Consider the following 13,730-nt stretch of genomic DNA (forward strand, 5'->3'; position numbering starts at 1 on the left):
ACAGGATGAGGATGTCATCCAGGTAACAGTGGAGACGAACAGGGAGGTTCCTAAGGTGGACCGCTAACGCCGCGAGGACCTTGGTAAAGGTCCTCAGGGCCGAGGCCAATCCAAAGGGAAGGGCCACATACTGAAAGTGGTGGTTATTATAACAAAATCTCAAGAATTTGTAATGGGAGGGCCAAATTGCAATGTGTAAATATGCTTCTGAGAGGTCTATGGAAGTGAGCCAGTCTCCTTGCCTGGTTCCCTGGAGCATGGATTGTAATGTATGCATCTTAAATTTGCGGTGGATCAGGTAACGATTAAGTCTTTTTAGGTCTAATATAGCCCTCCACCCTCCTGAATATTTGGGGACCACGAAGAGGTGAAAGTAGAAACCCCGCCCTTGTTGCGAGGACGGGACGGGATGGATAGCCTTTATGTCGATGAGATGCCGGATAGCGGAATCCATTAGATTGCACTTGGTGTGGTCTTTGGAAAGGGGGGATGCCATGAAATAGTCGGGGGGGGGGGTGGACTGAAATTCAAGGGCGAAACTGAATCTAATGGTGTCTCTGACCCAGGCGTCAGAGGTAGAGGAGTCCCATTGACTGGCGAAATGTTTGAGACGTCCGCCAATGGGAGGGGAGTGTCGAGGCCAATCTTGGGCGCCGGAAGGGTCTGCTTCCTGGCCCCCGAAAGGGCCTTTTGTAACTGGCGCCCCTTCTGTTTCTGTCGCCCGAGTCGGCTCGATCCTGGGGTTGGGCCGACCGAAAGGATGGGGTTCTCTGGAACCTGAGTGAGAAAGAGGTCTGGTAGGAGGGTCAAAAGGACCCTCTCCGAAAAGACTGAGAGGCTCTGGGTTCTGATCTCCGAAAAAGAGAGGGGAGAAATTTTTTCTTACTTCGGCTTTCAACCAATAAGGGGTCAAGGGCTGGGCCGAATAATTTGTCTCCCGTAATGGGAGCTGAAGCCAATTTGACTTTGTTCTTGACGTCTGCCTGCCAATGTCTGAGCCAGAGCAGACGACGGGTTGTGACATGCGATGTGATAGCCCTGGTAGAGAACTTAACTGAATGGTAAGTGGCGTCGGCCGAGAACTCTGCTGCGGCCGTAAGCTTAGCGATGTCCTGATGTGCCCTGGTGTTGGATGAAGGGACATGCTGTTTTAATTGGCGAAGCCACCGGATCAAGGACCTGGTAAAAAAGGATGCGGCCGTAGCAAATCTAATGGCCCAAGCATCAGATTGGTGAGCTCGGCGCAAGGCCAGCTCGGCCCGCTTGTCTTCTAGTTTCAGGGCCTCCAGAGCATTGCTTGGGGTTGAGGAGGACGCTAAGCCTACTATGGGCTCGTCGACCTCGGGGGCATTTAGTAGGTTAGAGAATTCTGAGTCGAGGTTGAAAAATCTCTTATCCTGGCTGGACGGGCGGGAGGCGCCTCTGTGGAGGCCAGCTGTTTTGATACCAGATCAGAGAAGAAAGGTGGAGTTGGAATGACTTCGGCCTCCACTACAGGCTGTTTAAATATGGAGTCATCCGGGCCCTCCGAGACTGCAGGGGGTCAGAGGGTGACTGCGTACTCAGGCCTGAGATGTTTTTGGCCTTGAATAATACGGACTTATATAGGTGTGGTTTGAATAAACCCACAAAGGCGGGCTGATCAGGGGTGAGACCCTCGTCCTTGGACATCTCTCCTTCCATTGGCTCTGCCTCCGATAGGGGCTTGCTGTAATGCATGGACCCCAAATCGAAATCTTCATCTTCCCTGAATTGATCCAGACCCCCTTCCTCCTCCTCCTCCTCCTCCTCCCTTTCTGTAAGAGGGATGTCCCTCTGCGAGAGTACCTGACCATGGGGAGGTTCCGGTCTGGGCAGGGATCTGCCAGATAGAGATTCGAATTCAGGGGCCATTGGGTGGAAGCCAGGCCTGGTTATCTGCTGGAGGCCTTCCGCGATCCCTTGGCGGATAGCCATCTCCATCCAGGATCTTACTTTCTCTGGAACCTCGTCTATAGATGGTTCCTCTTGGCGTAGGCCAGCGGCTGTAGGGGTAAACGTAGCTTCGGGTGCCCGTCTAGCCATTGTTCCAGGAGCCTGAAGACTCTGTGAGGGCGAGCTGCGCCTGGATAAGGAGGAATGGTCTAGAGGAGGGGGAGGTTGAGTAGAGGTAGAGGGAGTGGAGGGTGGGAGGACCGGAGGCACTGGGCGTGACTCCCTGGTTCATCTGTCAATCTCCTTTTCCAATGCTTTATGGTGTCTTAAGGCATCCCTCTGGGAGGCTTTGGATGTTTCCTTAGCCTGCTTGCGCAAATGGTGGGTTTTAGATTTGGCCTTCAAAGAAGGTCCTCTGGAAGAATTGTCCTCTGCCATTTTAAAAGGTAATTGCAAGATATAAAAGGATTAGGATGAGGCGGTTGGCTCGCCTAGGGGTTCGACCTGCAACAAGGCCAGGTGTCCTAATAATTGTTTCACGCCCCGCTTTTTGGAATTTTTTTTTTATATATATATGTGTGTATATATATCTATTAGAAACGTGACATACAATTAGGTACTGCTCCAAAAGGGTAAAAGTTTGAGCTGATAAAGAACAACTAATGCAAAAAAGAAAATTAAGTGATCAGCTTGTCCAATTAGCCGAATGAACGCCTGAGGCCTTGGAACAAGGAGATAGGGCCTCCAGCAGCTGCCTTCCCAGGCGGAACTGGGCGGGTTCTGTTGCTGCTGCTACTTCACCTGCTGAGTGGGCTGCGGGATAGCCAACGATAAACTATGCAAGTAGAAATCGGGCTTAGTTGCCTCGAAAAAAATAAAGTAGAGGAAGGCAGCTCTAAACAGGCCTACGGGTCCTGCTTTGGAGAGCTAAGGTCGCACTGCAGCTAGGAAGACAGAAAACAAAATGGCGCCCGGCCACGAGACGATGCCCAAAATGGCGGCCGCCTGCCGACGCGAGGGTTCAGAGGCTCTCCGCGGCGGAAAGTCCTCCCCAGATGCAAGCCGGAGCTTAAAAGGTTCAAGGAGGGGCAGGAAGGGAGAAATTAACTCTTCCCTAGTAAAGCGGTGTTCGTTGGGGGGGGGGAACAACGGAGCGGTTTAAACTGAAAGAAATCAAGCCGCTAGCAACAAAACGAGGAAAAGGGAAGCGGCAGAGAAAAGCGGCAGGGAAAAAAGGCTTTGGGTATGGGGGTGCAGCGCGAGAGCACTGCTATCCCTCCCGTTTGCCCCCTCTAGGGCGAAAAAACGCTCCTGGGGTGGATGGCAAATCAAGGTAACCAGTTGCGCAGAGGCTAAGGGAAGAAACAATCCAACCTGAACGAGTGAAATGGAATCCAATAGAGAAGTCCTGAGTCAGCCAAGGAGCTCGATAGCAAACTGCCTGTCTCGCACGAGGCTGAGCTAAAACTGGGAACACTACGGAGGAGTCACGTGGAGGAGGAGGAGCGTTCCTCAATTCAAGCTCAGCCTGTGAGTGCAGAGACTGGAGCACCTCCCACTCTGGATGCTCTGAGCAGCTCTATGGAGAACAGAAGATTTTAATTAAAGAATACATAAACCTGACTAACAGCTACTGAAAGATGCAAAATATTATAATATTGGAAATACTGAAGGATACTTTTGAAAAGTTAATATCAACAATGTCAAAAACTATGTTGGCTTCTATTGTATGTCCAAAAGATGTTTTGGGAAAAAAAAGTTTTATCTGACAAGACAGTGATTAGGTGAGCAGTAAAATGGGATATACAGATTACAGGCTACATGAATGACATGAAAAAGATGTTTGTTCAGACATACAAAAGAAATCGGTTGATTTTTTTTAAATCAAAAGACAATTATAAAAAACTAAGTGAATGAACTGGATAATTCTTTTACATTGGATTTACAAAAAAGGGTTTGTTAAAGCTGGGATGAATCTTGGGGTAAAAAGAATCAAATTAAATCAAGTTCTGTGACATACTTTGAATGGACTAAAGATTACTGTTGTTAGAAATAAAAGGAAGAAACATAAAGTTGTTTTATTTGATTAAAATTAACATAGACATGTTATTTTTGGCAATATTTAATGAACTATTGCTGATAACACAACTGGCAAGACAATGCTTTATTTGCTTATAGGTTTTTATACTTGAGATAAAGGTTGGAAGTGACTTCTGTATAGTTATTTTCTTCTTCACTATAGTCTTACTTTTCTTTTTTTCTTTCTATTCTTTTTTTCTTTATACGTTTTACACTTGTTTCTACTCTTCTTTTAGTTTGCATTAACATTTACTATTGCAATTATATCTTTTAATAAAATTATTTTTAAAAAGTGTTATACTTTTGTCTTTAACATGCTCTCTGCAGATATGGCATATAATGTTGGTAATTATAATGGAACTTCTGTAGAATATTTACATGCAATCTCTCAATAATCATTACAACAATTCTACAGGTAAGCATATTTGTCATACAGAGTAGGGAAACAAGATAGGGTAATAATTATCAGGAGGTAATCTAGCACATTCTAAGTCAAAAAGGTACAGGAGTTTAAGTTTGCTGATGCAATATTGTTTGTTCCAATTAACTGCTTGTAGAATTTCTGAAAATCTCACATATATGTGCTTAGACGAAATAGAAAAAACAAGAGTAACAGTTCATAGTAAAGTGACAAGTATTTCACTGAATGGAGTAAACAAATGTTTGGAAATAGACCAGATGACAATTGTTGCCCTGAATAAATTGAGCAACCATGAAATTCCAGAATGCTTCTTATCCTCAAAGGTTGCCAAATAAAAGTTTTGGGAACTATTGAACTCATTTGCCTAGGGATAAGAAACTGATACCAGCATCCTTTTCCCAATATGATCCCAAACAGAATTACCTTATATAATAAGTGTCTGAATGGCCGCTCCTTGTTCCACTTTTGCGCAAGACTTCACGACGCTTCCAGCCAGGGCCCAAGGAGGGACAATCCACCCACCCGTCTGTCATGTTTTCTGCTGGGATGGAAAAACCATTGAAAAGGCCCTAAAAAGATCAGGAAATGCAAGGATCATAACAATGGCATTGAAGGGGAACTTACCATAAACATTTATGGATATGCACATTATAAAGGAAGAAGGAGGGGGAAGAGCAGCAGCAAGGTGGAGAAGAAAAAGAAAAAGAAAAGAAAAAGGAGGAGGAGGAGGAGGAGGAGGAGGAGGAGGAGGAGGAGGAGGAGGAGGAGGAGGAGGAGAAGGAGAAGGAGAAGGAGAAGGAGAAGGAGGAAGGAGAAGGAGAAGGAGAAGGAGAAGAAGAAGAAGAAGAAGAAGAAGAAGAAGAAGAAGAAGAAGAAGAAGAAGAAGAAGAAGAAGAAGAAGAAGAAGAAGAAGAAGAAGAAGAAGAAGAAGAAGAAGAAGAAGAAGAAGAAGAAGAAGAAGAAGAAGAAGAAGAAGTAGAAGTTCTTCTGTGGATATCCCTTTGTCGTAGGGTTTCAGGCAATCTCAGAAGCTATCAAGAAAGACCATTTTAATACATAATTGTTAATTGATAAGGTAGCTGTAATCACAACCAACTCATCTTCCTTTCCCTTTCCTCCCTCATCTCACCCCAATTTGAGCTCTACAAAACGTATACCTTTTAATCAGATTTATTAATCAGAAACAGTACAAACAGTTCAAAGTTACAACACCACTAAAAAAAAAGTGACTTATGATCATTTTTACGCTTACAACCATTGTAGCATCCCTGATCAAAATTCAGACACTTGGTAACTGACTCATATTTATGACGGTTGCAATGTCCCGGGGTCATGTGATCGCCTTTTTTTTTAAAATAAATTTTTTATTAATTTTCAGTAAACAAACATACACAAACAAAACACAAAACATGAAAACATAAAACTTCTTTTTGGAAAGCGGCTTAGTCCCGGGTTACATCTTTTTGTACAGACATAAATCAAATTCATGCTCACTTTATATACCATTTCATATCTTATTTACCATTCTACATTTTCTGTATAGCTTCTCCCCTCTTTTCACTCTCTTAATTCTATTTTATTTCTTTCATCTCGATTTAAATCATTATGCTTGTATCTTTTGTCTGTTCTATTTCAATTATCTATTATCTTTTCTCATTAACACAAAATTTCTCCTGTAATCACTGATTGAAGTATGACGCCTTTATATCTTTCCCCTAAATTTAACACTTAAAATAATATATAATTTTCATTCTGATTCTGCTTAGTACGTTCTAAAGCTACACACTATATTTTAAAAAAAGAAAAAATTATAAATATATAATATAATTAAAACAACAATCCATACCAGTTAAACTCTATCGTTAAAATTAATATTCATTTAAATCTTAAACATTTTACACATTCCTTTTCAAATAAGTATCATGCTTCTATGGGAACCCTTATAAATTTTGCGTAGTTACTTCCTCCCCATTTCACTTATATTTTCACAATCACACGCTGTTTCCAAAAACCTTTTTTTTTATTTCAACGGCTGTGAATTATATGTATTCACAGCCCATAATGAGTCCCAAACAGTTTATGAACAGTCCAACAGAAGTCTGCCACAATCTTTCGGGATAAGGCTGATAAGCACCCACCTCTACCTCCCTTGAAATGCTGCCACTGACTACATTGCCAATTAGCTGTACAAGGTCAAACAGAGCACAAAGTCAACACGGAGCTTCAGATTTTAAACTGACCAAAACAAACAAAGTTGCTTCCTGCAAAGGCTGTGGTTGTCTGGCATTCGAAATGAGACACAGGGAAAATGTCTGAGCAAATGCCAGCCCTGAGCGAACTCAGGCAGCAGTATTTATTGAGAAAAAGTAAGCAAAAGTACAGTATGCATATTCAGAAAACAATGACCTCAACAGAATATTACCTCAACAGCATGAGAACATACAGCCATGGAAAGCCCCATGAGATTACCTCAACAAGATGAGAACATACAGGTACGGAAAGTCCCATGGGAAAGTCTGGAAAGTCCCATGAGAAAGCACAACTGTGTACCTTGAACTTTTACCTATTTTCCTGTTCCTTCTAAACCTGCAGATCATAACAGGATGAGACACTCATTGCAAAGGTACTCCTACCCCCACCAAGAATGCCTGCATATCCCTAGATCTATGCTAATAGTTGTACAAAGGACTTACAGAAAATGATCAATAAAATATGTTACCACAAAAGGCTCATGTCCATTTGCTCCTCTTTTATGTCTTATGGGAGGAGCCAATCATCTCCAAGACTTACTTCCAAGTTGCCCCTTTTGTCTTAACTGTTCTTGCCTTCTGGCAGCTCTGCGCAAGCGTGCACTGGGATCAGGTTCCCCCTGTTCCTCTGCCTTGCTGATATCAGATTCTGGAGGCTCCGGAGTCAGCACATAACTCTCAGATTGCCCTGGCCCCATCTCTGTGTTGGACGCAGATCCCTCGTCCGAGCCCACCCCAGACTCCAGAACTGGCCCATGTTCCTTCCCACTGTCCGACTCTGCTGCCAGCTCCGCAGGCCACTCGCGGACCACAACAATTATTTAAATCAGTCAGTTCCAGCATTTACTCAGTACTCTAAGTCCGAGGTATTTTCCAAGATCTTTAAGCCTGCTCTGTGGTTTTTGTCTTTTATTCTAGCTTCCCAGAGTCTCTTTTATAAAATGTCTTTCTTATTTCCATCTCTGGTAGGTATAAGGCAATAAACATTGAAAAGTCACAGCCACCAAATATCAAATATTCCATTCCTTCTCTATACATTTCCATGTTGACTGCTGCTGCTCATCTTCAGGTGATTTTCCAAGTCAGGTGTGGCTCTCCTCAACCTGCAAGGTGCCCCCGCTTTACTTTACCACCTCTATAGGGTGGCTATGGCTTCTTTCGGAGCCCTCCAATGGGGAGAGCTCAGAGCGGGACTGCGGAGCTCGTAGTCCTCACTTCCGACGCCACCAGAATTACAACCTGAAGCCTTTTGTGATACATTTTAAAATGTTCAGTTGACTGAGTTTCATGTTTAATGAATAAAATAATAATAATAACAATAATAACAATAATATTGTGAAGGAAAAAAATCCATGGTTGTACCAATAATAATAGGAGCCCTTGGAGCAATACCCAAAAGGTTGCCTAGATACATGGAAATTTTGAACTTATTAGACCTAAATATTCTGATTTTGCAAAAAAAAACAAAAAAACCACCTTACCTGGAACTGCCTCTACACTCAGACATTAATAGCTTTTAGATCCTTGGTCAGGACTTGAACTGTTAAATTTTTACCAGTCCCAGACTGTAAATCGAATTGAAGATTAAATCAATAACAACAATCCCTTCCTCCCTCCCTCTCTCTTTCTCTTCTTACAGAATAAGAAAAAAAAACAGCAAAAATAAGCACTGAATATGTGTGATTTCATATTTTTAATTTCTACAAAAGAAGATACTACCAGCACACACAAATATTCTCAAACATGAAAAACAAGTTCCAAAAAAAGATAGAAAAAAAATAGTTATGTGACCCAACACTATTATTTCAAGAAAAAATTGGAAGTGAAAAAAGCCAAACCGGAAATGTCTTATCTTATATTTCAAGCAAGCAATTACCTCTGAAAAGCAGGCTTAGCAAATGAGCCATGGACACGTTATCACTTCTTTCAGCTTTTTCAGAATGATGAAAGCTAGATGCCAATTTTAGACTTCATAAGGTGGAATGAAATAAGATTTAATATATTAATCTCCCTAGAATTCATTATGAGTTATTATTATGAATACCCACTTTACTTAGATTGCACAATTAAAGTTAAGCCTTTAATTGGAAAAACTATTCAGATTCAAATCCCTGTATAGCAATTGCATGAGTAGCTCTGGGAATTCCAGGCTCTCACTAATAAGCCACTTTCATAGCCATTACATAATAGACAACTTCTTACATAATATATGTAAAAACAAATAGTGCCATAAACATGATTATTGGTTAGAAATACCTCTCAGATATCACATATTATAGAGCACATATTAAATTACTTTCTTTCCACAATGAGCTAATGCAGTTTGACTTATTTGATGGTATACAAATCCAGTCATGATGGTTGCATACTATACCTATGGATTACAATTTACAAATTATCTCTGTATTACAATATTTAGTGAATCCAGCAATAGTTTCATTTAATTTCAGGATAGTATTTTTACTAAAAGTTTTCTCTTGACTAGATATTTGGAATAGAATCATTTCAGGATATGTTGCATCAGAAGTTATTTTGTATAAACTATCTTTTAAAATGATGGCATTTTTTGAAATATTTGCAGAAAGGTTAGATTATCAGGGAGAAAAATTAATATTCTTTGAGCACAGAATCAGCAGATATTGGGGAAAAGGAATAATAGAGGAGACCCTGGAGATCTTATAGTGCAGGGATGTCCAATTCAATTTCATTGAGGGCCACATCAGCACTGTGGCTGTCCTCGGGGGACTGAGGGGGCATGGCCGGCTGGATGAGGCCCAATGGGTGGGCGTGGCCAGGTTGGGAATGGCAGCTCAACGTCGCTTGCATTGGGGCCAGGCCCTGTGGGGGATTGGGCAGGGCTGGGGGGATAGAGGGGTCTCCGGCAGAAGGAGGGGCCAGGAAGGGTGCTGGGGTCTGATCCACTGGAGGAACAAAGAGAGACAGAGGGGTTGCCACAAGGCAGCTCAGCCAGTTGCCATCATCACCACGCCATGACTCCTATATGCTCTGCCCCCACAACCAAACCTTGTTCTTCAGCAAACCTGCTGCATGTCCCCCACCTGCCCCCCATAAAGGCCCTCGCAAACGGGAAAGGCAGGGAGACCCCATCCCCAAGAGACAGCTGGGAGTCCGCAGCTCACAGGGGTTGATCACGCAGGCTGATGGTCCTGGTGGTCAAGGGGCTTTAACAGGCAGAGGCACCTGATCAGACTTTCAAGATGCCCAGATGGCTTACCAGATACGCAGCTGCCTGCTCCATCCCAGTGGTGACGGTGGGCAAAGACAGATGGTGGGGTTGCGATGAGGCAGACCAGCCGGTCACCGCCATGCTGAAGCCCGTGTGCACTTGGCCCCCTCCCACAAACCTAGTTCTTCAGCAAGCTCACCCCTTGCCCCCCCACCCCTGGTGATGGAAAGGGCAGGGAGCATCTGGCAGGCTGCGTGGCTACCCAGGCATCTGGCAGGCTTGATCAGGTACCACTGCCTGCTGCTTGGAGCATCAGCCCAGCAGTCATGGGTCTTGGACCCACCTGCACTGCACGAGCTGCAGACTTGCAGCTGCCTTTTGGGGATGGGGCTCTCCACCTTTCCCATACGCTGGGGCCTTCGCGAGTTGGGTGGCAGGCAGAAGACTCATCCCGCATGTGCAGCGGAGTTAGAAGATGAATGGTTCCACCCCTGCCCCACCAACTGCCTCCCCTCACCTTGTGGCAGCAGCACGAGCAGCAGACAAAGGTAGAGGCATGGCATGCAGTCCAGCCCACCAGATGTGCTGGGCAGCTGCCCCATCCTAGCAAACAAGGAAAGACAGTGGGACGGAGCATGCAGTGGGGTGGGCAGCACTTCTAATGGGACAGACCACATGCCTCTGCCTGCTGCTTAAGGCCAGCCTGGCGTCCCAGACATGCAAGCAGAGCAAACCCAGGCCACGGACAGTGTTTTTCCTGCACCTGGCTTTAGATCCAACCCACGGGGCTTCCCTTCCCGGCATCCGGTCAGCCTAGGCCGGGCTGACACACTGCAGGCCGGTCCTTCCCTGCCTCCATCTTCTTGCTATCATTATCTCCTGTGGGAAACAAAAATATGACCTATTGATCTATTGGATGTTTATATGGCCGAAGTGGATAGTAGCAGGCTCCAGAAAAGAGATATGAACCTAAAGTCTTCAGGTAGGTTGATTTCATAATAATAACAAACTATTTGTAATTTGTTGAGCTGTTGCATTCTCCTTAGAGCTGCTCGGAGCATCCAGAAGTGGGTGGTCCTTCAGTCTCTGCGTTGGTAGGCTGAGCTTAATTTTGAGGAACGCTCCTCCCTCCATCACATGGCTCCAGCGTAGCGTTCCCCAGTTTTTTTGCTCAGCCTTGCAAGACTTATTAGTAGCTCCTGGCCGAAGCAAGAATTTTGGATTCCCTCAGCTCTCAATCATCTCTAAATCAGCTTCCTCTCAGGTTGGATTTATCCTCTTCTTTAGCCCTGCGCAACTGTTTATTTGGGCCCCTTACCCCCCCCCCAAGGGAAGCGCCTTTGCACCCCCAGAGGGAGGCAAACGGGAGGGCCACAGGTGCCTTTGCACCCCCTCCCAAGGTCCAAATTTCCTTCCCTGCCTCTTCTTCGCTCCGTTTTTTATTGCGGTTTGAATTGCCTTTCGCTTTTGAGTCGTTTTGCTAATTCCCCCCCGAGGACTGGTGCTTTATTTAGCAATATATCCACCTCTTATTTAAAGTTTTTAAAATTACAATTTTTTTAAAAAAAAAAATTAAATATAAAGTAAAGTAGGTGGAGCTAATGGCTGAAATGTCTATAGGCTGTTGACCATGGGTGGCAGACTTCGTTTATAAGCTTAGAGCAACTAAGATCTGCAGTGTTGCCAATGTTGTATTAAATGATACAGTAGTTCAGAATCTAACAAAAGGCTGATCTGTTATACAGTCACTTTTTTCCCACTGTTATCTGTTCTGCTCTGTTACTGCATCCAATTCTAACTCATTTTTCAGGCACTAAGCCAAGAAATTTTCTATCCCAATAGCCAACATTTATAACAATATAGTGAATGTAAACAACTAAATCTCCATATTCCAAAGATTAAGAATCACAGCCCTGATTGAGAGAACTAGATCATCCAATAGGATTTTTTTTTCATGCTGAAGCATGCTCTTCCTTGCAAACTTATATAATTAAAAATAACTTGTTTTTCAAAATAAGCTCGCTTCAGTTTTTTATCCGTATCTCCCAAACCCTGTTTTATGAGAAACACAGTAATAGAAATTGAACAGACAACACACCACAAAGCATCTCATTTTAGGATCCAGAGGTTTATTGAAATTTGGAGCATAGCAAACATAAAGCACTTACATCATGATTGCATTGCAATTGGGACCAATAGGAGAAGCAGTCAAAAGGACGGCTTGAGGCTAATTGGCCCCAAACCATTATCTAACATTACATTATATAGCTTAACCCTCCAAGCACATGACTTTTGGGATTTTGCCACATTGCCATAACTACTATTTCATCATGCATTGTTGACATTCAGTTCCCTATTTCCATAACCTAGTTCCTCATTTCCCGTAGCCCCAGCACACTGCATCCTGTAAAATAAGGAACCAAGGATGTGAGGAAAGAGAATCCATACATTGAAGCATACTTGCAAGTCACAACTTCAACAGACAGAATAATATTACATCCATTTCAGGCCCTGCGAGTCTTACAATTTCCTTGACCAGAAAGCACAGAGAGATCTATAATTATTTTTCTCACAGTGACCATTCAGTTAGAACTTAATGAAAAAAGTGACATGTGACCTTTTTTCATACTATTGCAGCAATCCCATGCTCACATTATCAAAATACGGTGCAGTCACATTGACATCAACTGTTTCACAATTATCAAGTAAGAATCATGTAATCCACATGTATGTAACACTAAGCCCCATAAAACTCCCAAGTATTGATATCCAGGGATGAAATCAGTGGTGGGATTCAATTTTTTTTACTACCGGTTCTGTGGGCGTGGCTTGGTGGCCGAGGCAGGGGAAGGATTGTGATGACCCAGAGTATCTCAGAAATATAACAAAACCCAAAATGTAACTAAAAGTCCTTTAATACCTTCAACTTGACTTCACTGTTTAATTATTCACAGTGGAAGAGTAAACTATTTTCAAAATAACATTTCAAAGGAAAGAAACACAGTTCAAATTCAAAGAGCCGATAACAAAGCAAAAAACAAAAACAAACCACACTGAATAAAGTTCCACGACAGACCAGGATAGATAATTGCCAACTTCAGGAAGATAACCAGGTACAGTCCGTTGGAAGAACGTGAACCAAGATAAACCTTCTTTAGGAATAAAACACTAAATTGTCTCCAGCATCTGTTAGCACGCAGATCCAAACTCTTATGCAGATCTCACACCTGCAACCCATGAAGAGGATCATGGGCCTCTCCTCCTGAGTAGACCACGTTTTACCCTGATCCTCTCCTCCCTGCGTGCCCCCTAGGATCGATAAGGGATGTGTAGAGTTGTAATTGCAGGAATGTTCCAATCTCGGATGGCAAACCTCAGATAAAGAATGTTTCCAAGCAAATACAACTCAGGCAAACAAAGTCACTAATCTATGGATAAAGAAGGATTAGAGAGGGGAAGTAAACATATGTTAGACTTTAACTAGAGATAACTAATTGTATGGATTACTGTACTAAACAGTAACGAAAGTTAAGCAGTAACCAAAGTTAACCAATGATGGAGGATAACTAAAAATGTATATAAATGCAAGACTATACTCCAATAAAGATCATCATCATAATTCAGTTGTTCATGATCAAACAACTCGACTGCCTCGTCATTACAACAAGTGGTGCCAGAACAGGGACCCTCTTACTTCGTCCGGCAAGGATTTGGTGCACCTTCAACCCTTTGTGGTTTCTTCAACCTTTTGGTTTCTGTAAGTATGGGGTCTTCACTTTCTGAGGAACAAAGGAAGCATGTAGATGAATTAGGCTATTTGTTGAAGAAAAATAATACCGAGGTACCACAGAGAAATCTCTTAAGGCTGGTCCAGGAGATT

At 43.1% G+C, this 13,730-nt stretch overlaps 1 protein-coding gene across 31 annotated transcripts in view; it reads right to left on the minus strand.

The window, feature by feature from the left end:
• Nucleotides 1-13,730, minus strand: part of LOC113422969 (methyl-CpG-binding domain protein 1) — an 87,798-nt gene that overhangs the window by 62,539 nt on the left and 11,529 nt on the right. For all 31 annotated transcript variants that reach the window (XM_087956606.1, XM_087956615.1, XM_087956609.1 and 28 more), the window contains exon 2: nucleotides 4,838-4,983. In XM_087956606.1, the coding sequence (XP_087812732.1) occupies nucleotides 4,838-4,947 (110 nt within the window). In that variant the 5' untranslated portion in view covers nucleotides 4,948-4,983. The remainder of the gene's footprint in view (nucleotides 1-4,837; nucleotides 4,984-13,730) is intronic.

This window comes from Notechis scutatus, chromosome 2, assembly GCF_049901735.1.
Source record: "Notechis scutatus isolate UNSWTSFEM ecotype Mainland chromosome 2, rNotScu1.2, whole genome shotgun sequence".
Classification (NCBI taxonomy): Eukaryota; Metazoa; Chordata; class Lepidosauria; order Squamata; family Elapidae; genus Notechis; species Notechis scutatus.